The 26,314-nt window shown below is 42.4% G+C and overlaps 1 protein-coding gene across 2 annotated transcripts; it reads left to right on the top strand.

Moving 5' to 3' along the window:
* Positions 1-25,755, top strand: HDAC1 (histone deacetylase 1). 2 transcript variants are annotated; one of them, XM_073665685.1, is made up of 14 exons: positions 1-158; positions 6,706-6,818; positions 9,928-10,045; positions 10,134-10,208; positions 11,452-11,590; positions 11,685-11,826; positions 12,199-12,291; positions 12,381-12,489; positions 13,425-13,565; positions 17,010-17,118; positions 21,611-21,741; positions 22,749-22,892; positions 24,668-24,716; positions 24,964-25,755. In XM_073665685.1, exons 1-14 carry the CDS (start codon positions 110-112, stop codon positions 24,989-24,991), a joined length of 1,440 nt encoding a protein of 479 aa, XP_073521786.1. In that variant the 5' UTR covers positions 1-109; the 3' UTR covers positions 24,992-25,755. The 2 variants fall into 2 exon arrangements, with proteins under 2 accessions (XP_073521786.1, XP_073521787.1); XM_073665686.1 differs by lacking the exon at positions 6,706-6,818 and having other exon boundaries at positions 37-158.
* The last annotated feature ends 559 nt before the right edge of the window (positions 25,756-26,314 follow it).

The following is a 26,314-nucleotide window of genomic DNA, read 5'->3' as shown; positions in this document are numbered from 1 at the left end:
CCGTCGAGTCCGGATTCTGGGAGCGATGTGGGGATTGGCTGAGTCAGTGTAGGACGTAGGCGGACGCTGGGTCGCAGAGTAGGAGTGGATCCGGAGCCCAGGAAGGAAAATGGCGTACACCCTGGGAACAAAGAAGAAAGTGTGCTATTATTATGATGGTAAGGGGCCACGGAGGGTGTATAGTGACTGGAGGGGGTAGTGCTGTGGTGGCAGAGCAATGGGCGATGCGGGAGCCAGAACCAGGCAAGGAGTTGGCGGGGTCTGCGGGAGGTAGCGTGGTCCGGCACGGAAGTGGGCTGCAGGGAGCAGGTGGGACTGGATGTGCCAGGTCCCCCAGTCTCATAGGTTTGGTTACCCTGTGTACTGTGCTGTCATGGGCATAGCACTATGTAGGACTTGGGTTAATTGCAGCAGTGGGTCCTAGTGCCTATTCCAAAATGAGCACTTAAAGGGGCACTCTGGGGAAATCTTTTATTCCCCTTTGTTAGCAGTCAGGTGTGTAAATGTGTTGAGCGCAGTAACATAGGCTCGGGGTGCCGTCTTGCTTCTTTTAGTGGCGCACTATGGTCATGTGCCCGGCGGATCGGTGGTTAGTGTAGGACGGAGCAGTTACTTCCTTCCTACAAGTCTGAGAGTCAGAGCAAGGCCCTGTAGCCTCATTCTCAATCGCAAGCATTAATAAAATTTAAAAGGTGCCCCCCCCCTAGCAGACACTGTAATTCAGCAGGTAATGTGATGCTTGAGCACCACTAAAAATTACAAGATGGCGTCCGGTGAGTATTTCCCTGTGCTCTTTACACATACACACCTGATTGTTACCCATAAAAGAGAAAAAAACACGTCACCAGAGTGGTCATATAAAGGATTATTCCGCCATAGGGAAATAGTTATTGATTATCCACACCACAGGTGATAACTGCTTGATCAATAGGAGTCCGACCTCAGAGACTCTCCAATTGTCAGGACAGGGGCCTGCTATTCCCCTTTTGAATGACACGGCTTCTAATTCTCACGGATCAGATCCTCACCGATTCCAACAATTCACTGATCTGTATTCTCATCCTTTCGGCTCATCATCAAACTTAAGTGCAGATGTGCAAACTCTGGCTTTCACAATTCCCACACAATCGGCCTATGTACCACATTACACCTGGCCATACATTTGTAGTATTTCATAGTGACCAGCCAGATGAATGAGCCAAAATGTAATGTATGAATGGAGTGGGACAAAAAAAAGATAAAACTATTCCCGAATTAATGGACAATCTGTTTAAATGTGAAAGGTCCTCTAAGGCTGTGTGCCCACGATGCATTTTTTAAGCATTTCCGCAGCGTGCAGAAATGCTTAAAAGACGCATGGTAGAAGGCCTGCCATGTTCCCCAATGATAATCCGCATGTGCTGTGCACATGCTGCGGAAATTTCTGCTGCGGGTTATCATTGTGGAAAAAAACACAGCACTACCAATTATTTTGCGGACGCGTTGCGTTTTCGCCGCCATTGACTTGCATTAGATCGCATGGATTACACATCACTGTATATGTAGATGCGCATTCCATGCCTTCTAATGTGCGGAAGGTATCCGGGTCTAGAGGAGAGGAGACTCCTCCGGACCCGGGTACCATAGAAAACTGTTAAAAAAAAAAAGAATAAAAAATATTATATTTACCTTCTGACGGCCCCCGATCTCCTTCTCTTCACTTGCCAGCAACTCGAGCAGGACTGAAGGACCTGCGCTGACGTCATAGTCGTGTGACGGCAGGTCCTTCAGTGTAGTGCACCGCGAGCTGCCGGCAGCCAGGACGGAGCGAAGCAAGACTGCGGGGGCCATCGGAAGGTAAGTATAGATTTATTTTTTGACATTCTTTGCGGTCACACTATATAAATCCATGCCTTTTGCATGGATTTATATAGTGTGACCAAGTTGACAAGCACTTTCCAAGTGATGCTAAAATCGCTTGGAAAGCGCTTGTCAACCCGCATGCGAAAATGCAAGTGAAGAACGCTTCACATCCGCTTGTCCCTGGAAGGAAAAACGCATGTACAGTCCGCATGTACAATCCACATGTACAATCCGCATGCGTTTTTTTCTGCCAGGGAGATGCAGAAACGCTCAGGAAAAAATCCGGAGCATTTCTGCATCGTGGGCACATAGCCTAAGCATTATGTACTTCACATAAAATGGCAATGGCTCCAGAGTGCATCTCAGGAGTGGTGCTGATGAGTGCTTGAGCAGATGTCTGCTAAGATGTGCATAATTTGGAGGTATCATAGCTGCTGGTCATGCATGTACCCTGACACACATCTGCCAGCAAAGTCATTAGAGCCACTCGCCTTCCAATGTGGAAGTGAGCACCACTGGAGAGACCCTTTAACTTCTATTCCCATGTATGAGTACTTGTTATGGCAGCCATATCTCACATACTGTAATGGGTACTAGACCTCTATGGTGTACTAAATTAGTGTACATGTGTAGCCTTGGGGTTACCCTGGAGGTCCCGGCCAAAAGCTGCTTTTTGACCCTAGTTTCTCTCTTTACTTCTTCTGGATCCAACATTATTTTTGTTGAGACACCACTGTACGCAGAGTAGTACAGTTCTGCACCTATCATCTTGGGAGTATCGTGCAGGGGCGCTATTGAGACTAGAAAAGGACCTGTGCGAAATACTTTCATGGTATCAAACTGCCCTGGCAATTGTCAATCTCAATGTGCAGTCGCATCTCTCGACGTCCAATGTTGGATCAGACAGAATTATGCTTGCACAATCTTATTAATAACCGCCGTTTCATTTATTTTGTTTTGCCTCCTATTGCAATTTAAAGATTTAAATGGGTCATCCACTACTAGGACAACCCATTCTCAATCTGAAATTTTTCCCCTGTTAAAATAAAAACATTTATACTCACCCTCTGGTGTCAGCACTCAATTTCCCATGGCTCACGTGGTTATTTCGTCACGTGAGCACTGTGCCCAATCTACGCCAACTTCACTGCCCCTGGCTTCGGACTTCTCGAACATCAACAGGAAGTCAGGGCTGCGATTGTTCTGACTTCCACTTGATGTTCGATTTGTCCGAAGGCAGTGACAGCGACACCAGCGCTGATTGGGCGCAGTGCTCACATATGACGCAACAACTACACTTGACCCCTGGGAACGTGAGTGCCGACACTGCTGGAAGATCTACTAACCAACAAATGAAATGGGCTAGCAGGAAATTAACCACTGTGTTCTTGGATTTTTTTAAAAGACAATTTATTTCTAGACTATGCAGAAAATCCTGCAAATTCTCACATAGTTTGGATACTAGGTAAGTCGGCTAAACTAGTTGATATCAGTGGGATCTGCCAACAATGTTATACATATCTACTCTCCCCAACAGATTATGTTAGGGGAAAATAAATATCAGTGGTATGAAATGAATCGTCTCATCCCTGTGTTCTGTAGGCAGGTGACATACTCCCAGACTCTTCTTTAGGTCTCATTCAGAAATCTGTTTTTCCTCGCGTATGAGAAAAACAGACCAATTATTTTGATCAGTGTGTGGTCCAAGTGTCAGCTGTTTTTCTCATACGTGGAGAAAAGAAAAGTTCCCAGGTGTCTCTTGGCAGTTTGTATTTTAAATTTCCTGCGATATGTTGATGGTCATCAAAAGGATTTCTGTTTGACTTGTTTCTAACCGCTGTTTCCCAAGTAGGGCTGTGGAGTCGGTAATCCAAACCTTCGACTCATCAATTTCCACGACTCCGACTCCCTCATACATGGCTCATGTTTAAGTGATAAATTTACTTTGAAAACTTTGTTCTGTACAAAGTTGAATGTACTGACAACAAAATCACACAAAAATCGTCAATGGAAATCAAATTTATTAACCAATTGAGGCCTGGATTTGGAGTCACCCCCAAAATTAAAGTTGAAAAACACACTACAGGCTGATCCAACTTTGATGTAATATCCTTAAAACAAGTCAAAATGAGGCTCAGTATTGTGTGTGGCCTCCACGTGCCTGTATGACCTCCCTACAATGCCTGGGCATGCTCCTGATGAGGTTGTGGATGTCTCCTGTGGATATCCGCCAACTCCTGGACAGTCTGTGGTGCAATGTGACGTTGGTGGATGGAGCGAGACATGATGTCCCAGATGTGCTCAGTCGGATTCAGGTCTGGGGGACGGGCGGGCCAGTCCATAGCTTCAATGCCTTCGTCTTGCAGGAACTGCTGACACACTCCAGCCACATGAGGTCTGGCATTGTCCTGCATTAGGAGGAACCCAGGGCCAACCGCACCAGCATATGCTCTCACAGGGGGTCTGAGGATCTCATCTCGGTACCTAATGGCAGTCAGGCTACCTCTGGCGAGCACATGGAGGGCTGTGCGGCCCTCCAAAGAAATGCCACCCCACACCATTACTGACCCACTGCCAAACCAGTCATTCTGAAGGATGTTGCAGGCAGCCGATCGCTCTCCACGGCATCTCCAGACTCTGGAGACCCTGGCCTTTTTGGAACCCTGCACGCTTGGGTAAATGTTTATAAGTGTTTTAGTAGTAGAAGAGTATAAAATCCACTACTAGACACTTATCATATCGGTCTATCTCCTGGCAGAGCACCCTAATTCCTATTGATGTTATCTTATGTGTCTGTGTGCATACACTTTATATACATTACATAAGTCAGCAGAACCTGCCATTTTCAGCGGGTTCAGCTTACCATCTAATATGTATGAAGAGATCTCGCAATTGTTCCCTGGCAGACATGTTACAGGAGAAATAGATCCTGGCTGTTGAATTTCAGCAGCCGATCATCTAGCAGTAGCTTTCAACGCAGGAAATTTTGGCCAAGCTGAGAGTCCTTATGTAAAGCAGGGTGGGGAGCAATGGGTGTCGGCAAAGGTCCCATAGTATCTAATGTTTAACGGGACATTTACTCATGTATGGAGCCTAGTTTTCTTTCCCATTCGAGTGATAGTTGGTGATGCATTTGGGGCAATGCTAAAAAATTGGAAGATTCTGATATTCCCTCTTTTCACAGGGCAGTGAAGTCTGTCCATTTTGGTGGAGTCGGTATAAAATAAAATGGACCGAATCCTAAAACATATAATAAATTGGGTTGAGTTTTTCAAGGCAGAATGTGCTGTAAATTTTTTCAAAAGAATTTGGGAAAGTTATGAGGTGTCCGATAAATGTCTGTCCTATTCCTGATCTAAGGATCTCGGCTTTTAGTTGAGATGAGTCTGTGCTGCACTTTATGTACACGCTCAGTAGTGAGGAAGTGCTGTGGAGTCGGAGTCCGGGAAATTGATGAGTCGGAGGTTTGGCTCACCGACTCCACAGCCCTGATCAGTCCCTCTGTTCTGGCACTTCAGCGCTTTGTCCCGACATCCACTCACTCTATTCATCACTCCTCCTCCGCAATGATATTCTAAGTTAGAAAAATATGTATAATATATACATCCTATTAAAACACTTGTTACACTGTAACAAGTGTTTTTATAGGATGTATATATTTGTTTAACTTAATAAAAAGACAGCAATGATATATTACCATGTGGTAAGAAATATCCATGTTAAACTAAACGTATGGGCAGTATGGCACTGTCATGCTGATTTAATACATACGTTGTGTAAAAATCTGCAGCCTGGTTTTCGTTAAATTTCATTTTCCTCGGTGCTGGGACTTGTGGGCGGAACTGTGGATAGGGTCTTCGTCTCAAAGGGCTCAGCCACTGCTCCTCTGCTTCCTCTGTTGCATTCATTTAAATTTTGGGCTGGCGTCCTCTTAGCCGTGGGCGGTGCTCTCTCTGGTGGTGGTCTTCATGAAAATGGCGTTGGCACATTTGCAGATCGACCTCTAGAGGTCTTCAGGAACATGGTGCCGGAGGTGGCGCATGTGCAGAATGAGATCGCAGTTCAATGACATGCATTTGACAACCTATAATGACCTCTTTTGTATTGGGTATGTCATGAAATGCTACCAAAAAGATAATTTTGTAACTGTTTAATGATGCTGTTATAGTCTATGATTGATGGGACAGCTGTGCACTGTGAGGATTTGCCAGTGCCAGGTTCATGACTGCAAGTATGTAATTTGCATACATGCGTCAACTAGACTTGCGCATCCTCCCTCAATTTAAGTGTATTGAGCGAGGCCGGACATGTCTAGTTTGAATGTGTCCAGAATTATGCAAATCACATACTTGCGGTAACATGACTCCTTGCGTAAAAAAGAGATCAAGGTGGACACCACCAAATAACACAGGGATCAGCTTGATGCATACTAAATAACAGAAACCAAAGCATCATGGCTTAGCCACGGCTCTGGGATCGTGGCTTAGCCATGGCTCTGGGATCGTGGCTTAGCCACGGCCTTTTTAAATTGTTTTAACCATTTATGTGGCTAGTATGTTTTTTGTAAAATAAAAAATATTTTGTAGGTGATCCCTACTATTTGCATACTTCTTCTTTGGAACATGACTCCTTGCGGTAACATGACTGCCCGACACTGGAGAATACTCACAGTGTGCAGTGCGTGTGATGTTAGGATTCACAAGTTTGCTGTCTCATAGTGTAAAGACAGTGACTGCAGACTTGTACCCAAAGGACGGACCGCCATTTTAATAGTCATATTACTTATTTGTAGTATAACTTTATATTACCAGACTTTTTGTGTTTTATCCATTTTTGTAAGATGTCTTGATTTGTATTTCATAGGGGACGTTGGCAATTATTACTATGGGCAGGGACATCCCATGAAGCCTCACAGAATTCGTATGACACACAATCTGCTTTTGAACTATGGCCTCTACCGCAAGATGGAAATTTATGTAAGTTTTTTATATAAATGTTAAAGGGATGAGGTCACTTGCTTATAAGTAATTCTAGGGGTCAATTCTAGGATATTCCACAATGTCCATATAAGTTGTCTGCTCTTGCATCTGCTGATTATGATTGTACAAGCTGTCTTTCAATCCTTTGGAGATGCTGGTTAACAGGCTTGCGTCTCTTAATAACTGGCCTGCTTCAGCGGACTTTTGGTTCAAGACTGTTGTATGAAATACCCATTATGATAAATTCCCCTCCCTGTCTGTAGTCAAAAATGAACTCTGACTAGCATTGTGACTATTGCACCACCTATTTGCTTCAACTCGAGGTCTGTATGTAAAGGATTGTCTGAGTAGACAAACTCCCATATGCTGCTGCCGCTACCTCCTCCACTTAGCTGGTTGGGGCTGGACTGACTCTGAGCACCAGAAGTACTGTAAATGGCTGCGTTTACTGTGAAATGTATTGTACATGGTGGCCATTTAAGTGAATGCTGTGCAGCTCGATTTCTCTGGACCATGAGCATCTCAAAGATTAAGAGCGTTTGGAAAGCATTTGTCATCAGGAGAAAACTGTATTATCTAAAAGCCTTTGTACATTTAATTTCCTGTGAAATCTGTCTACAACAAAAAAAAAATGATGAATTTGAATCATGTCTAATTCATGTATTCCATACAAGTTCATCTTGGCCCAATAATGTGTGTGTGTGTATATATATATATATATATATATATATATATATATATATATATATATATATATATATATATATATATACAGTACAGACCAAAAGTTTGGACACACCTCATTTAAAGATTTCTCTGTATTTTCATGACTATGAAAATTGTACATTCACATTGAAGGCATCGAAACTATGAATTAACACATGTAGAATTATATACTTAACAAAAAAGTATGAAACAACTGAAAATATGTCTTATATTTTAGGTTCTTCAAAGTAGCACCTTTTGCTTTGATGACTGCTTTGCACACTCTTGGCATTCTCTTGATGAGCTTCAAGAGGTAGTCACCGGAAATGGTTTTTACTTCACAGGTGTGCCCTGTCAGGTTTAAGAAGTGGGATTTCTTGCCTTATAAATGGGGTTGGGACCATCAGTTGTGTTGTGCAGAAGTCAGGTGGATACACAGCTGATAGTCCTACTGAATAGACTGTTAGCTGCTTTTTTTCTTGCCATAATTCAAATTCTAAGTAAAGAAAAACGAGTGGCCAGCATTACTTTAAGAAATGAAGGTCAGTCAGTCCGAAAAATTGGGAAAACTTTGAAAGTGTCCCCAAGTGCAGTTGCAAAAACCATCAAGCGCTACAAAGAAACTGGCTCACATGAGGACCGCCCCAGGAAAGGAAGACCAAGAGTCACCTCTGCTTCTGAGGATAAGTTTATCCGAGTCACCAGCCTCAGAAATCGCAGGTTAACAGCCGCTCAGATCAGAGACCAGGTCAAAGCCACACAGAGTTCTAGCAGCACACACATCTCTTCAACAACTGTTAAGAGGAGACTTTGTGCAGCAGGCCTTCATGGTAAAATAGCTGCTAGGAAACCACTGCTAAGGACAGACAACAAGCAGAGACTTATTTGGGCTAAAGAACTCAAGGAATGGACATTAGACCAGTGGAAATCTGTGCTTTGGTCTGATGAGTCCAAATTTGAGATCTTTGTTTCCAATCACCGTGTCTTTGTGCGACGCAGAAAAGGTGAACGGATGGACTCTACATGCCTGGTTCCCACCGTGAAGCATGGAGGAGGTGTGATGGTGTGGGGGTGCTTTGCTGGTGACACTGTTGGGGATTTATTCAAAATTGAAGGCATACTGAACCAGCATGGCTACCACAGCATCTTGCAGCGGCATGCTATTCCATCCGGTTTGCGTTTAGTTGGACCATCATTTATTTTTCAACAGGACAATGACCCCAAACACACCTCCAGGCTGTGTAAGGGCTATTTGACAAAGCAGGAGAGTGATGGGGTGCTACGCCAGATGACCTGGCCTCCAGTCACCAGACCTGAACCCAATCGAGATGGTTTGGGGTGAGCTGGACCGCAGAGTGAAGGCAAAAGGGCCAACAAGTGCTAAGCATCTCTGGGAACTCCTTCAAGATTGTTGGAAGACCACTTCCAGTGACTACCTCTTGAAGCTCATCAAGAGAATGCCAAGAGTGTACAAAGCAGTCATCAAAGCAAAAGGTGGCTACTTTGAAGAACCTAGAATATAAGACATCTTTTCAGTTGTTTCACACTTTTTTGTTAAGTATATAATTCCACATGTGTAAATTCATAGTTTTGATGCCTTCAGTGTGAATGTACAATTTTCATAGTCATGAAAATGCAGAAAAATCTTTAAATGAGGCGTGTCCAAACTTTTGGTCTGTACCACACACACACACACACACACACACACACACACACACTACAGACCAAAAGTTTGGACACATTTAGTCCAGGTCTGGGAGGCGATCCCACAGGAGACCATCTGCCACCTCATCAGGAGCATGCCCAGGCGTTGCAGGGAGGTCATACAGGCACGTGGAGGCCACACACAATACTGAGCCTCATTTTGACTTGTTTTAAGGACATTACATCAAAGATGGATCAGCCTGTAGTGTGTTTTTCCACTTTAATTTTGGGGGTGGCTCCAAATCCAGGCCTCCCATTGGTTAATAAATTTGATTTCCATTGATAATTTTTGTGTGATTTTGTTGTCGGCACATTCAACTTTGTACAGAACAAAGTATTGAATGAGAATATTTCATTCATTCAGATCTAGGATGTAATATTAGACCAAAATTAACTTGTCTAATGCTAATGATGAGTGCTGTGTAAAGACTTGTGCAGTGCTTCTTCTTAGTGACCATTTGGTAGAGACTGATATAAGTATACTCCTATTGCTGAAAACTAGGTGCAGTGTCAATGCACATGTCCTACTTGACAGCTCAGTATGTCCGTGCTTAGCTCTGTTACTTTAGAGCATGTGCTGTTTGACAAGACATTGATGTACAGTGAATGTAAAATACATAAAGTAGAACGTTGGGTTGTAGATGATGTTAAGACTCTGTAGGCAATAAATTACTAACATTCTTTTGTTCTTCATCAGAGACCTCACAAAGCTAATGCAGAAGAGATGACGAAATATCACAGTGATGATTACATTAAATTTTTACGCTCTATAAGGCCAGACAACATGTCCGAGTACAGCAAGCAGATGCAGAGGTGTAAGTGCCCACCTTAAGCCCCTGCAATAAAGTACATTGATTACTTTGAGAAGATAAGCAATGTTTTTTCTTTTTCTCTTCTCCACAGTTAATGTTGGGGAGGATTGTCCTGTATTTGATGGTTTGTTTGAGTTCTGCCAGTTGTCGGCGGGAGGCTCTGTAGGTAAGTGTTTTTAATAAAGAGAACCTGTCCTAACTGGGTAGCATGATTTATTGACATGTGCCCTGATTCCATTAAACATTAGATATAAATTACAGAGCTCGGCTGTATATGGCTGTTTCATAGTAAATGAAGGGAGTGAAGATGCTCACCCTCACTTTCAGTCAGATGGGGCTTTCCAGAGACCCATTCTCAGGATCACTTGGTGTGCCAGTGGACAGACCCCCAGCGATCAAAAAGTTACAACCAAATCTATTTATATGCTGTAACTTGTTTATATTATGATTTATTTCTCTTTTAATTAGAGCCTTTCTAGTCCCCCAAGCCTCTCAATCCAGAAGATGCTTGCTATTATCACAAAAAACTTTATTAAAAGTCCGTGGGATATGGAAACTACTCTGGCTAGTCTGGGCTGGGGTGTCTATTCACCCTGTGCAGTCGGGCCTTGCATCCTGTGTGATCTTCTATGCCACCCTCGAGCATGGGAAGCTGGCTGTAATCTCCCTGGCTTCATCCTGATAACCAGGAGGGCAGGATGTCATGTGCATGCTTGAGATTTCCAGGACAGAAAAGATGAAGTGGCCGGTGGGAACTATAAGGGGTTGTGATTACAGCATGTAAGGCCACACTGCTTTGAGCAGGGCTGTGGAGTCTGAGCCCATTTTGTTGGAGTCGGAGTCTGTATAAAATGGACCAACTCCTAAAATATATAATAAATTGGGTACATTAGTTCAATGCAGTTTGTGGGGAATATTTTTTCATAAGAATTTGGGAAAGTTATGAAATGTCCTATAAATGTCTGTCCTATTCCTGATCTAAGGGTCTAGACTTTTAGCTGAGATGAATCTGTGCTACAGTAAATTTATTACTTAAACATGAGCCGTGTATGAGGGAGTCGTGGAGTCGGTGTCATGGAAATTGAGGAGTCGGAGGTTTGGCTTACCGACTCCACAGCCCTGGCTTTGAGATACTCACCCACCCCACGGTAAATTTGTTTATGCCGAAGACTTAAAGGAACTTTTTCTGATGCGATAATGGCAAAGTACGGACTGGGCTTTCATGAACTTGATTGGGATTAGTATTGTAAACGATAATGGGGTGGTATGTTTGAAGAGTCCGCTGAGCCGTTCACCTTTATTTGCTGTCTGTCTCTTCACATAAATGGGGAGAGCTGGCATTTATTACAACGAAGATTTCTCGAACACGTGGCAATCAAGACTCAAAAGTTCTTATTTTTTCTTGGCAGCAAGTTCTGTGAAGTTAAACAAGCAGCAAACAGACATTGCTGTAAATTGGGCAGGGGGACTACATCACGCCAAGAAGTCTGAAGCCTCAGGATTTTGTTACGTCAATGACATTGTCCTTGCCATCCTGGAACTTTTAAAGTATGTATGCCCTATAGTAAATTATTATTTTTTCATACTGGTGTTATCTTTATTATCTATCCAGTCATCTAATGCTATATTTTCCATGTTCTAGATATCATCAGCGGGTACTGTATATCGATATTGATATTCATCATGGCGACGGTGTGGAGGAAGCCTTTTATACCACTGACAGAGTCATGACTGTTTCTTTTCATAAATACGGAGAGTATTTTCCAGGCACTGGGGACTTAAGAGTGAGTATGAGACCTACCGATCTAAAGCTCCTGGATCATCACATGAATGCATTTAGTTGCCAAGGTTTGGGGATAATTTTTAACTTTTGACATGACAAATTCAAATCTGAATTATATGATTAAATTAAATCTTATATCCCATAGCTAAATATATTCAGGGGAAAAAAGATAATTCCCTCCAGCCCTGAACACTAACGGTCACGTTAGTGCAGTATAACGTCAAAGGATCTAAAGATTTTGCGCTTTTAAGTCTTCGTTCACACTTTTCTTCATATAGTGTTCTACATGTTCAGAAGTTCATACTTGCCACATGTGTCACCATGCAAATGTTTTGTTTATGATATATTATCGTTTAAAACTTTATTCAATTAGGACATTGGCGCTGGGAAAGGCAAATACTATGCAGTGAATTACCCTCTTCGAGATGGTATTGATGATGAATCCTATGAAGCCATTTTCAAACCAGTAAGTTTATTATTTTTTTAAGGCTAGAGTTTTAAGTTTGTGTTAACTTTAATACCAATCTTTATATCCAATGTGTGTCTTTTTACCAGGTAATGACAAAGGTTATGGAGATGTACCAGCCCAGCGCTGTAGTGCTACAGTGTGGTGCAGACTCGCTCTCTGGAGACAGACTTGGCTGCTTTAATTTAACCATTAAAGGTAAGCGCTGGATACATTTTACTTTCAGCAAAGCACTATACTTTACTATCTTACATATTTTGTTTATTGGCAAATAAAGCTGTGGCTTAAACTTAACAGTTTACCGTAGGGCAAACTTAGGCTGCCAACTATTACCTTTCAGGTGACTGTACTTGTGGCTAGCATTTAACATCCCCAGCTGGCTGATATTTTGGAAGGTAGCAGTAAATTTTGCCTAGCTTTGTGGCACCAATGGAACAGAAAGTTGGGAAGCATAGCATGTGATGACTGTAACGATTTGTCTTTTCTGATGTTTGCTCAATTGCTCAGAACAATTATATTTACATCTGTAGAAATTATTCTACCACTGGAAAACGAATAACACCCCTTTTATAGGTTAACGCTGCATTCACATATTCAGGTGTCACAGTCCGAGCATGGACCACAATGCCCGGACTGGCCGCATGTCTCCTGACCCTACCTCTACTGCCTTATAGGCCTATATGAGGCTATTAAGTTTAGATCAAGGGACCTACAACAAGTCCGTGCATCACTGTCTATTATCGGACTGTGACTCATGGATGTGTAAATGCAGCATTATTATGCAGTGCTCCTGATAAGTATATAGGTAGGATTTGTTTAGTTTGTAAGGTTATGATGTAACCTAGTTGTGCTAGGATACAAGCACAGTGAGGCCGTGTAAAATATTTGAGATTGGAGGGCTGTGAATTGCAAATAACAAAAAAAACAAAGCACATTTTAAATAGATTTTGTGCTTGTTTAAATTGTGTAAATTAAAGTTACATTTTATATTTTCACATTACTTAAGTGTATGTCGATGAAGAAAAGTTTGAACACTCAGGAAGAACAATCACCATTGTAGAAATACTCTGAAAGTTGCTAGTAGGCTCTCCTCAACTGCTAACTCTGCTAATGATTAAATGCTTGTTTTCTAGGACATGCGAAGTGTGTGGAGTTTATGAAGACTTTTAACCTTCCATTGTTGATGCTGGGCGGTGGTGGCTACACAATCAGGAATGTGGCCCGCTGCTGGACATATGAAACTGCTGTTGCACTAGACTCGGAGATCCCTAATGGTTTGTACAGATTTTCTTAAGGGAATAGTTGTGCTTAACAGGTTTCTTTTGGACTTTTGATCCATAACATGAATAAAATGTGTGTAAACATTAAAGCATTTGTACCAATATTACCCATGTTTAAATCTATCCAGTTTTGTGTATTTCACTCCCCCACCACCCCATCCAAGTATGTACCCCTCCAGGCTCTATTTACTCTTCAGTTGCCATTGGAGCTGTTCTGTAGTTTCAGGGGCCCTGATCAATCCTACACAGTGTAGTTGCTCTCTTAGTGTGAACGTGGCCTATCAGTATCTTACCTCAGTATTTATAATCCAAAACCAGGAGTGGGTGATAAATACAGAAGTGGTGACGTGTTTCTATTATACTTTTCCTCTGATTTGTTCCACTCCCGATTTTGGTTTACCAATACTGATGTAAAATACTGCACATGTGAACGTGGCCTTAGTCGACATCTTGTCAGCATAACTGTGTGCTGCCTAGAAAGGGATCTTCTACTGCGAGCGATGTGTCGGAATGAGACAGAGCCTCTTTCACTACAGAGCAGAGCACTTACACACCGCTGCTTCCTTGGCATGTGCTTGTAATTAAGAGGGGTTCTTTACTGCAGGATGGGCTATAAATACATGGGGCAGAAAGGAGAGACATACTACAGGATGGGTTGATGTAGTGTGCAGAAATGAGATGTACTTCCGGATTGGGGTCTGTGATTAGTTGAGCTATGTTTGTTGACTGCTGCTGAGTGTGAGTTCAGTGATGTGATACTGCAAGTCCTCTATTGATGCTTATGACAGAGGATCATCTCTAGAGCAGCATTTGCAGTTTCTCTGATCTACAGTATCCGCAGCGTTGCACTGCTGTTGTAAAAGAGTGCAGGACAGTTGAGCTATGGTCTAAGCAGCTATTGATGTAAACCATACTGCAGCTATACTGATGTTAATTGGAAGAGGATAAAATTGGTTAGGCAGGGTGCGGTACAGGAGCAAAAAGTGAATTCTACACTTAGATTAGGCTGGTGATAATTCAGAGTTGTGGGGCTTGTCAGGAACGCACAATTGAGGTGAGGGGGGGGGCTGCCGCACTAAGTGTCTGCTGCTGGGAAATGTAGTACTACCAATTTAGCTGTGTAAAGCTGGATGCACAGATGGAGATAAAAAAAGACAAACCTACAAGAAGACTTGTTTTGATGACTTTTTAGTCCATTTTAGAGGGGTGGAATGAACAGTTTCAGATTTTTGTTTTCAATATTTTTTTTTTTTAAACATTGCTCATTACTCCGTTTTGTTTTAATTTTTTTTCCCTTTTTTTGAGGATATATTTTTTTGTGGCACAAGTTGTGGTATTCACTGTGCACGATAAATAATCAGTTTTACCACTACAGTCACTGTCACATATATGTCTTAGGGCATCTTAGTTTTCTCATATTAATTCACTTTTTGTTGAAAACGCTCTGATTTTTCTTTTTTTGTCCCACAAGGTGACTCGAACATGCGATCGCATAGATAATGTACTGCACTGCATTATTTTAGCATGTCAGTGTAACATTGACACGCCTTTGGCAGGATCAAATTGTGTTTTATGGCAGACTCAAAGGACATTACACATCCTAATTTTAGAGGAACCCATTGTTATCCCATAATTACATTGTGAGGGCTGATAGGGAGATGCACTTTGCATGCCATGGTCACTGGTGACAGCAGCCTGTAAGGAGTCAACTAAGCTGCTTTGCAGTGCTTGCTGCACTGCCTGCTGCTGTGTCCCTGCCCACTGCCTGCTGCTGTGTCCCTGCCCACTGCCTGCTGCTGTGTCCCTGCCCACTGCCTGCTGCTGTGTCCCTGCCCACTGCCTGCTGCTGTGTCCCTGCCCACTGCCTGCTGCTGTGTCCCTGCCCACTGCCTGCTGCTGTGTCCCTGCCCACTGCCTGCTGCTGTGTCCCTGCCCACTGCCTGCTGCTGTGTCCCTGCCCACTGCCTGCTGCTGTGTCCCTGCCCACTGCCTGCTGCTGTGTCCCTGCCCACTGCCTGCTGCTGTGTCCCTGCCCACTGCCTGCTGCTGTGTCCCTGCCCACTGCCTGCTGCTGTGTCCCTGCCCACTGCCTGCTGCTGTGTCCCTGCCCACTGCCTGCTGCTGTGTCCCTGCCCACTGCCTGCTGCTGTGTCCCTGCCCACTGCCTGCTGCTGTGTCCCTGCCTGCTGCTGTGTCCCTGCCTGCTGCTGTGTCCCTGCCTGCTGCTGTGTCCCTGCCCGCTGCCTGCTGCTGTGTCCCTGCCCGCATCATGATCAGAGTGAAGACTAGTTGCTTTTCATGTCCTAATGGATAGTGGCATATTTTCTTTAAAACTTGGAGTAGTCATTACTGTGATTGGAAGTGGTTCATATTTGCATTTGTTTAGCCTTTTCCCGATCACAGCACTATGCCACTTTACCTTAGAATATGAAAAGGCGTCCTCTGGTTCGCCCACAGCACAGCGGTGCCACGCCTGTTTCTCACCTAACCAACTCCCTGCACAGACACAGCTGATGGGTGAGAGTAGGTGGGTGTTCTTCCTCAGGCTTCACAGCATCTAAGAAGTTTGACATGGGTAATGTGCTGCCTTCTGTCTAGTCATCAACAGCAGTGTTGGCACAATATTCTACCATGACCATAATAAAGAACTCGGCACTCCACTGTTAAAAGTAGATAAGAGCCTTTATTTTTGTGCAATCCAAAACAAAGGGTGTGTTTTTTCGGTCAACAATTTTGGAATTTTGCAAGGGTAAATATCTGATAGAGCAGAAGTAAGCACTGTAGGTAGGACTGCCTCCGTTTTATTAGGACGCCAAGAATAATCTCCTTTTCTTCTAAAAGTGGAATGCCTGGCTTGGGGGGCCTTTGAATGGACTTTAAAGTGGTCCTCTGGGTTGGTGGTTCAAGTCATTTGAAGTGACAGCAGGCTTGTGAATCTTCACAGTGCGCACTGTCAGGATTCGCCAGAATCGAGAGTGGGTGGGTGCGTAACCGCAGGTATGTGATATGCATTCCTGCGGTCATGTGCTGACTAGACTGTGTCCAGCCTTGCTCTATAAAAGGGAATTGAGAGGGGGCAGAGACGTCTAGCCAGAAGTATGCAAATCGCATATTCGTGGTTACATGAACGTCGGCACCGGGAATCCTGGCATCGCCCACCATGCGCAATGTCAGAAGTCACACAGACTGCGGACTTGAGCCACAAGCCTGGACAATCCCTATAACGACACAGGAAAAGCTGAGCTTTTCTAGTAAAATCTGCGATATTGCACTTCCTATGTATCACCATGGTTAAGCTAAAAGTTATTATTTGGTGCTGTAGGTTGAATACTTAGTATGTTTACAGCCTTACATACGTATTTCTCTGTATTTCCTTTGTTAGTGAGACAAAAACTTTAATTACATGTATGTAACGTGGTTCTTTTTTTTATTTTTCAGAGCTTCCGTACAACGATTATTTTGAATACTTTGGCCCTGATTTTAAGCTTCACATTAGTCCTTCTAACATGACAAACCAAAACACAAATGAATACCTGGAGAAGATCAAGTGAGTAACTTTTATAAGAAAATGAAGTTGTTTAACCCCTACCCGACATTTGCTGTGTATATATACGTCCTTGTTGGTAAGGACACTAGGCTGATTATGACAGCTGACACACGGGACTCAGTGCCAGGAGCAGGGCCCGCACTGCGCCCAGCACTTTAACCCACTAAATGCTGCCGAGGAAAATAAGTGGCTGTGGAGCTGCAGCTCAGGAGCGGTGTCCTGTCACTCACTGAGCACAGCTCGGAAGCCGCTCATTCTCCCCGGCAGCAGTGGTCACATGGATTACAGTGTGGAACACCTAGGAGAGATGAGTATATGGATTTTATTATTTTATTCTTATTTTTACATGTGGTGACACTGTGGGAGCAGACTACTACTACCCTCATCATTGTCCCTACTGGTGCTGATCACAGTGTCGGCAGGGAACCATGATGAGGGCAGCGTTCAGCACACTGATTTCCAGGTCCGTGTGCTCTTGGTGCGGCACACGTGTGACACACTCGGACACATGGGACACGGATATCTCCAAAAAATAAAGGGAACACTCAAATAACACATCCTAGATCTTAATGAATGAAATATTCTCATTGAATACTTTGTTCTGTACAAAGTTGAATGTGCTGACAACAAAATCACACAAAAATCATCAATGGAAATCAAATTTATTAACCAATGGAGGCCTGGATTTGGAGTCACCCCCAAAATTAAAGTGGAAAAACACACTACAGGCTGATCCAACTTTGATGTAATGTCCTTAAAACAAGTCAAAATGAGGCTCAGTATTGTGTGTGGCCTCCATGTGCCTGTATGACCTCCCTACAACGCCTGGGCATGCTCCTGATGAGGTTGCGGATGGTCTCCTGTGGGATCTCCTCCTAGACCTGGACTAAAGCATCCGCCAACTCCTGGACAGTGTGTGGTGCAACGTGACGTTAGTGGATGGAGCGAGACATGATGTCCCAGATGTGCTCAATTGGATTCACGTCTGGGGAACGGGTGGGTCAGTCCATAGCTTCAATGCCTTCGTCTTGCAGGAACTGCTGACACTCCAGCCACATGAGTTCTGGCATCGTCCTGCATTAGGAGGAACCCAGGGCCAACCACACCAGCATATGGTCTCACAAGGGGTCTGAGGGTCTCATCTCGGTACCTAATGGCAGTCAGGCTACCTCTGGCGAACACCTGGAGGGCTGTGTGGCCCTCCAAAGAAATGCCACCCCACACCATTACTGACCCACTGCCAAACCGGTCATGCTGGAAGGATGTTGCAGGCAGCAGATCGCTCTCCACGGCGTCTCCAGACTCTGTCACGTCTGTCACATGTGCTCAGTGTGAACCTGCTTTCATCTGTGAAGAGCACAGGGCACCAGTGGCAACTTTGCCAATCCTGGTGTTCTGTGCGGTGACAAGCGTCCTGCACGGTGTTGGGCTCAGAGCACAACCCCCATCTGTGGACGTCAGGCCCTCATACCACCCTCATGGAGTCGGTTTCTAACTGTTTGTGCAGACACATGCACATTTGTGGCCTGCTGGAGGTCATTTTGCAGGGCTCTGGCAGTGCTCCTCATGTTCCTCCTTGCACAAAGGCGGAGGTAGTGATACTGCTGCTGGGTTGTTGCCCTCCTACTGCCCCCTCCACGTCTCTTGGTGTACTGGCCTGTCTCCTGGTAGTGCCTCCAGCCTCTGGACACTACTCTGACGGACACGGCAAACCTTCTTGCCACGGCTCGCATTGATGTGCCATCCTGGATGAGCTTTACTACCTGAGCAACTTCTGTGGGTTATAGAGTCTGTCTCATGCTACCACAAGTGTGAAAGCACAACCAACATTCAAAAGTGACCAAAGCATCAGCCAGAAAGCATTGGTACTGAGAAGTGTTCTGTGGTCCCCACCTGCAGAACCACTCCTTTATTGAGGGTGTCTTGATAATTGCTATTAATTTCCATCTATTGTCTATTCCATTTGCACAACAGCATGTGAAATTGATTGTCAATCAGTGTTGCTTCCTAAGTGGACAGTTTGATTTCACAGAAGTTTGATTCACTTGGAGTTATATTCTGTCGTTTAAGTGTTCCCTTTATTTTTTTGAGCAGTGTGTATATACAATCTGCTTTTTACAATATCACATAAAATGAGATATTTAGAAGTCTCATGCAAACGCTTTTTTTTTTTTCCTTACTGAATTTGAGAACTGCATCATTTTCTTAATCTTCAGCATGTCAATTCTTTCAGCTTTTTATTTCACCTGTATAGTGAAAAAATGCTGCAAAAAAACCCGCGTTTTTGTAGAAAACCAACTTTATTAAACTTAGTGTAGACAAAGCTCATGTAATCCGCACCCAAAAAATGCATTGAAAATGCAGCAAAAGTGTGCTTTAAACGCATTGTTTTGCTGCCGAAAAAAACTGCTGCATGTGAACATATCCTAAGGCTCTTCTCACATCTGTCTATCAATATATATACATACACACAGTTAGGTCCATATACATTTGGACAGAGACAAAATTTTTCTAATTTTGGTTCTAGACATTACCACAATGAATTTTAAACAAAACAATTCAGATGCAGTTGAAGTTCAGACTTTCAGCTTTCATTTGAGGGTATCCACATTAAAATTGGATGAAGGGTTTAGGAGTTTCCGCTCCTTAACATGTGCCACCCTGTTTTTAAAGGGACCAAAAGTAATTGGACAGATTAAATAATTGTAAATAAAATGTTCATTTGTTGGCAATGACTGCCTTAAGTCTTGAACTCATGGACATCACCAGACGCTGTGTTTCCTCCTTTTTGATGCTCTGCCAGGCCTTCAGTGCGGTGGTTTTCAGTTGCTGTTTGTTTGTGGGCCTTTCTGTCTGAAGTTTAGTCTTTAACAAGTGAAATGCATGCTCAATTGGGTTGAGATCAGGTGACTGACTTGGCCATTCAAGAATATTCCACTTCTTTGCTTTAATAAACTCCTGGGTTGCTTTATGTTTTGGGTCATTGGTCGTCGTTTCATACTACAGATGGACAATCAGTTTGGCTGCATTTGGCTGGATCTGAGCACACAGTATGGCTCTGAATACATCAGAATTAATTCGACTGCTTCTGTCCTGTGTCACATAATCAATAAACACTAGTGACCCAGTGCCACTGGCAGCCATGCATGCCCAAGCCATCACACTGCCTCCGCCGTGTTTTACAGATGATGTGGTATGCTTTGGATCATGAGCTGTACCACGCCTTCACCATACTTTTCTCTTTCCATCATTCTGGTAGAGGTTGATCTTGGTTTCATCTGTCCAAAGAATGTTCTTCCAGAACTGTGCTGGCTTTTTTAGATGTTTTTTAGCAAAGTCCAGTCTAGCCTTTTTATTCTTGATGCTTATGAGTGGCTTGCACCGTGCAGTGAACCCTCTGTATTTACTTTCATGCAGTCTTCTCTTTATGGTAGATTTGGATATTGATACGCCTACCTCCTGGGAGAGTGTTGTTCTCTTGGTTAGCTGTTGTGAAGTGGTTTCTCTTCACCATGGAGATTATTCTGCGATCATCCACCACTGTTGTCTTCCGTGGGCGCCCAGGTCTTTTTGCATTGATGAGTTCACCAGTGCTTTCTTTCTTTCTCAGGATGTAGCAAACTGTAGATTTTACCACTCCTAATATTGTAGCAATTTCTCGGATGGGTTTTTTCAGTTTTTGCAGCTTAAGGATGGCTTGTTTCACCTGCATGGAGAGCTCCTTTGACCGCATGTTTACTTCACAGCAAAACCTTCCAAATGCAAGCAGCACACCTCAAATCAACTCCAGGCCTTTTATCTGCTTAATTGAGAATGACATAACGAAGGGATTGCCCACACCTGTCCATGAAATAGCCTTGGAGTCAATTGTCCAATTACTTTTGGTCCCTTTAAAAACAGGGTGGCACATGTTAAGGAGCTGAAACTCCTAAACCCTTCATCCAATTTTAATGTGGATACCCTCAAATGAAAGCTGAAAGTCTGAACTTCAACTGCATCTGAATTGTTTTGTTTAAAATTAATTGTGGTAATGTCTAGAAGCAAAATTAGAAAAATGTTGTCTCTGTCCAAATATATATGGAACTAACTGTACATACATACATATATATGTGTGTATATTATCACATACATACATACATTATTTGTTATATACTGCTTAGTTGATTTCAAATTAAACTCGTTGTCCAGGATTGAGAGTGAAGTCTACAGTAACCCATGTGCCCCCTGTCATGAATTCCCAGCATTGCTGCAGTGTGAGAGGGAGCACCTGGCCGCATGTATGCGTTTTACATACGGTCACATGCAGACTAGTCACTTACGACTTTTCTCTATTCACTTTAATTGAGAAAAGTCGGATGAAAGCTCGCACCGGCAATAGTGGGGAAAATCATGACAGGGTGTGCACACACACAGGTGAGCTTATTATGAAAAGTTGCGTGAATATATAGTTAAGTGCTGCAAAAAAAAAAAGATAATTGTAATTTTGTTTTAGGCAACGACTGTTTGAGAACTTGCGAATGCTTCCGCATGCACCTGGAGTTCAGATTCAGCCTATCCCTGAGGACTCTGTTCAGGATGATAGTGGTGATGAAGATGATGATGATCCAGATAAACGTATTTCCAGTAAGTAACAACAATATGCCACATTTATATTTAATTCAAGTCAAAACTTTAGAGTCAAAATTAGACACAGGAAAGAAAAAGCAAAGGGAAAAGTAGCAGGCAGGTAAAGCATTATCACAATGAGTATACGAAGTTGGACCTACGAGTAGGACTGGGGTCCAGAGGCTGGCAAGTACAATCAATGAAGCACAAGAGTGAGTAAAGTAAGACCATGTTCTGCTAAAGGTTTAAGAGTAAGGCCTGTAGTTGATGTTGCTAAATTATACAAAGGATCCAAAATAAGACTATCACTATCTGCCTACTTATAATGCACTGTTATATAGGATGCTGGCAAGCCTATGTGTATATAAAGAGAAAAGAAGCATGGGAAGGGTAAATAAAGAAATTAGAGAAGGAGAAGAGAAACTGAATGTGGGTGGCCCCCAACACCAAACCATACAATGGCTCACGCTGCAAGATATGATTAGAAAGACTAAGTTTCTAAGATCCAGCTAAGAGGTCCATGTACAAAGAAACCCAAACTCCAACATTCCTCTCGTAAATTTTGACCGTGTCATGGGATCTCGACTGATGAGGGATCACACAATATGCCATGGTCAAAAAGAAACGCAAAACTGATTTTATTTCAAGACTTGATGAAGTCAGGGATGATGGATAAAAGCGTAATGTTTCATGAATTTTGGATCCTCTGCTAACTCAGCGATAAACTTGGAGAATGTGGGTTTAGGAGGACTTAGATGGCATCTACAGCAGCTCTGTAACATCATCCTCCTGTCAGTGTGGTATCTCCAGTGCACAGCAGGAACCTTTGGCACAAAAAAAGTGTACCACCACAGGGCATCTGTACCAGCGTGAGAGAATCTTGCAGTCTCTCAGTGTGTGAGCACACAAGCTTTATCTGAAGGCTGAGAGTCTCTGATAGGTCAGCAACCCACTGGTCTATAAAAAGTTGGCCACATTTCTATTTCAAACATAGTGTGACGATAAAATTGTGACTTTTTTTGCAGTTCGATCTTCAGATAAGAGGATTGCTTGTGATGAGGAGTTCTCAGATTCAGAAGATGAAGGCGATGGAGGTCGTAGGAATGTTGCAAATTTCAAAAAGGCAAAACGTGCCAAATTTGAAGATGATAAAGATGAAGATAAGAAAGGTGAGGCTGCCATTTGTTTTAAAGGTAATGTCAAGTTTTGAGATGGATGTCTATATAGTTTAGATAGAAAGTAGTTTGTGGTTCACCCTCCAATCCTGAGAATGAACGGGTGCACAGAAGTTGTTGAAGTAAATGGGTATCTCCTTCATTCTCGGGGTAATCGATCAGATACCGCCACGTCTATTGCAAACTAGAGACTTCTGCAGCTGTGCTAGTGTTTCCAGTCTAGACAACTGTGTACATCCAATACAATTGTACTCAATTTATGTATAATAATTTCTTATGAAAAGAGGAATGCAATTTAAATTTTTAGTTGCCCTTAGTGGTCAAAAAAATTACTTTGTGAAAAGTAGACACTATATTTTTTTTCTTGTATGTTTTGCCCTGATATCGGCAAAAAAGAGATAAAAATTACATAAAAACAAGCCACAAAAAAGACAAATTATTTGAATACTTGAACAAGAATTTTTTTTAGAGCATTTAAAAGCACATGTACAAAAAAGTCCAAAATGTGCCACGTTAGCAAGCAGGAAGATGGTCTGGTGCTGAGCAGGTTAAACTTTTCCCGCTACAGACCATTTTTGTTTCTGAGATTTTTTTTTTTTTTTTTTTTTTTTTTTTTCTACCCTACTTCCAAGAGCCATAAAAGTTTTTTTTATCTTTTCATGTTTTTTGTGGGGCGAGTTGTAGTTTTGAATGACACCTTTTATTCTACAATTTAGTGTACAAGGGGAAAAAAATCCAGCTGCGGTGAAATCGTAAATTTAAAAAAAATAAATAAAAAGTTATTCTGTTTTGAGTTTTGTTTTCATGGTGTCCATCTTTTGTGGAGGTGCTGTGACCCCCCCCCCCCCAAAAAAAATGTCAGTTGTCTTGTTTTAGTTTATTTATTTTTTTATTTTCTCTAATGCTTTTACATTAGGAATTAATTTTATATTTTGAGCGGACTTTTAAAGAACTTGGCAATACTAAATGTTTTGTTTGTTTTTTTTTAATATCCTTTTGTTGTAAAAAAAAAAAAAAAAAAGATTTTTTTTTTTTGTGGCGGGCTAGTGTTTTTACACAAGTGTATAATAATAATTTCTATTTTTCCACTTAAATGGTCATTAATATAATCAACACATGTAAACAATAAAAAAAAAAAACGCATCTGCTGTCGCTGCATTTATAACCAGGGCTGTGGAGTCGGTGAGCCAAACCTTTGACTCCTCAATTTCCCTGACTTCCGCCTCTGACTCCACAGCCCGGCCTCACTACTGAGCATGTACATAAAGTGCAGCACAGACTCATCTCAGCTAAAAGCCCAGATCCTTAGATCAGGAATAGGACAGACATTTATCGGACACCTCATAACTTTCCCAAATTCTTATGAAAACATTTAAAGCACATCCTGCATTGAACTATTGTACCAATTTATTATATATTTTCTGAGTCTGTCCATTTTATACAGACTCCACCAAAATGGACTCTATCTCTAACTCCACAGCCATGACTGTAATCATTATCAATAATTATCAAAATTATTTATATATTCCGACTGATGAACTCCAAAAATGACACAGTAAAAAAAAATGCCACAGTTGCTGTTATTTCTTCATTCCTTTTAGTAAAACAAACGCCGGTCTGATGAATCGGGCCCTTAGTCTTTATCAGTAGTGGAATACAAAACCTCTTGTTCCCACTTTTAAACAAGTTTCAGGAATGATTTCTGCCATTCTGATGGTGTCTCATGTTTGAGTTTTACTAGGATTCTGACAGAGTTAATTCTTTTGCAGATCTTAAAGAGGAGGATAAGCTAAAGGATGACAAGTTGGATGCAAAACGGTAGGAATTAAATTTTCTCAAACATTGGCAATAGTTGACAGGTTCCGGTGCCAGCAGTTGGCCTCTGATGGCCAGCGATGGGTTACAATGAGAAGATCTTGTTACTTGCCCACCATTGTTCCAGTGCTGGCCATCAGAAGGTAGAATGCTATAACCGGAATACCTCTTTAATGTTAGATTATATAGTTGACAGATTTTTTGACATTCCAACAGAACACTGATGAATACTACTTCAATATTTTCACAGGGTAAAAGAAGAAACCAAAACGGCCTGAACCTGACTGGTGAAAAAGCATTTGAAGACCAAGAGATCCTTGTGGTCTTAACTTTTATATATGCCTTGTACAGTGACTCTTACAAAATAGACTCACGTGGACTAAATTATTACTATCCCTCTGTTTGGGGAAGGAGGGAATTAAACCAGATGGAGCCTGCCTTTTTGATTGTTCATGTCTTTGTAGGCATTAATTGCTATGCCGCTTTCTGTGTTGGGGGTTGACTCTGTTTTCCCCAACTCTGCTCTCCATGTGAGAAGCCAGATGAACCACCTTAAGTTTTTTACCCTGTGATTTAAAGTATTCTAGTACACCGGTGCTGTATTCTTTTTCTGCAGCCAGTTGTCCTGCACCATGTTTGCTCTCTGATGTTGAAGATGCTTTATTCTTACTTATTAGTAGAGCATGTTCGTTTCCAATGGGACGAGAGAGGGAAAACCCAGCCGTCTTCCAGTTGGGGCTTGTGATATTCTAATGGGAAAGAGACATGCAGGCCTCTTTCCCATCACTCTTCAGGGATTCCCTGTTGGGGTAATGCTGCTACATCATCCCATTTTAAAGCCTGTTCAGCAGTTATCTGTTACCTCATAGGGGTTGCTATTTGGGTTTCTACATGTAATATTACTCTGGGACTGGAGGGACGCACAGATGGAGTTCAGCGGGTTTATATATCATTTTTTGTGACTTGGTTTTGATTTAATGATTATTTTTCTTTTTTTATGGTTAAGTTGTGGAGAAACTTTGTAATAAAACATTATTCCGCAGACCCGTGTACTCATACATTCCCTGTTTCCATAGGTGCTTTCACAGAAAACTATTTTATCATTATACTTCGTAAGTTTTTCTGCAATTTTTTTTTTTTTTTTTGTGGTTAGTTACATATATATGTATTTGATAATTTGCTATGGTCCCTCTTGCTGGTATGATAATTGGACATTCCCCCCCAGGAAAGTCACAGGATATATATATGCTGAATAACAGTCACATGAATTGATCTAGCTAAAAGCGAAGTATTTCAGAAAAAAATACTTGAAATACCCAGTTGAAATGGTAACATATTTTACATGTTTGTAAGTTTATGTTTAAACTGGCTCTACGGTCTTTTAAAAAGCCAGTTATATTGGTCACAATGCCTCAACATGATATCTTTGGGCTGTGACGCGGTTTCTTTTAGCATGTATATATGTAACCATAGTTTGGACCAGGGCTGTGAAGCCAAACCTCCGACTCCTCAATTTCCCTGACTCCCCAGCCCGGCCTCACTACTGAGCGTGTACATAAAGTGCAGCACAGATTCATCTCAACTAAAAGCCCAGATCCTTA

The sequence above is a fragment of the Phyllobates terribilis genome, unplaced genomic scaffold (assembly GCF_046119375.1).
Source record: "Phyllobates terribilis strain yellow unplaced genomic scaffold, ASM4611937v1 Scaffold_2__4_contigs__length_985480577, whole genome shotgun sequence".
NCBI lineage: Eukaryota > Metazoa > Chordata > Amphibia > Anura > Dendrobatidae > Phyllobates > Phyllobates terribilis.
This window is presented reverse-complemented; position numbering and strand designations above follow the sequence as displayed.

Coding starts and splice junctions, on each gene's coding strand:
- HDAC1 (XM_073665685.1), top strand. CDS start 110: ATGGCGTACACCCTGGGAACAAAGAAGAAAGTGTGCTATTATTATGAT. Junction 159..6,705: donor AGTGTGCTATTATTATGATG/GTAAGGGGCCAC, acceptor TGTATTTCATAG/GGGACGTTGGCAATTATTAC. Junction 12,292..12,380: donor ATGAAGCCATTTTCAAACCA/GTAAGTTTATTA, acceptor TCTTTTTACCAG/GTAATGACAAAGGTTATGGA.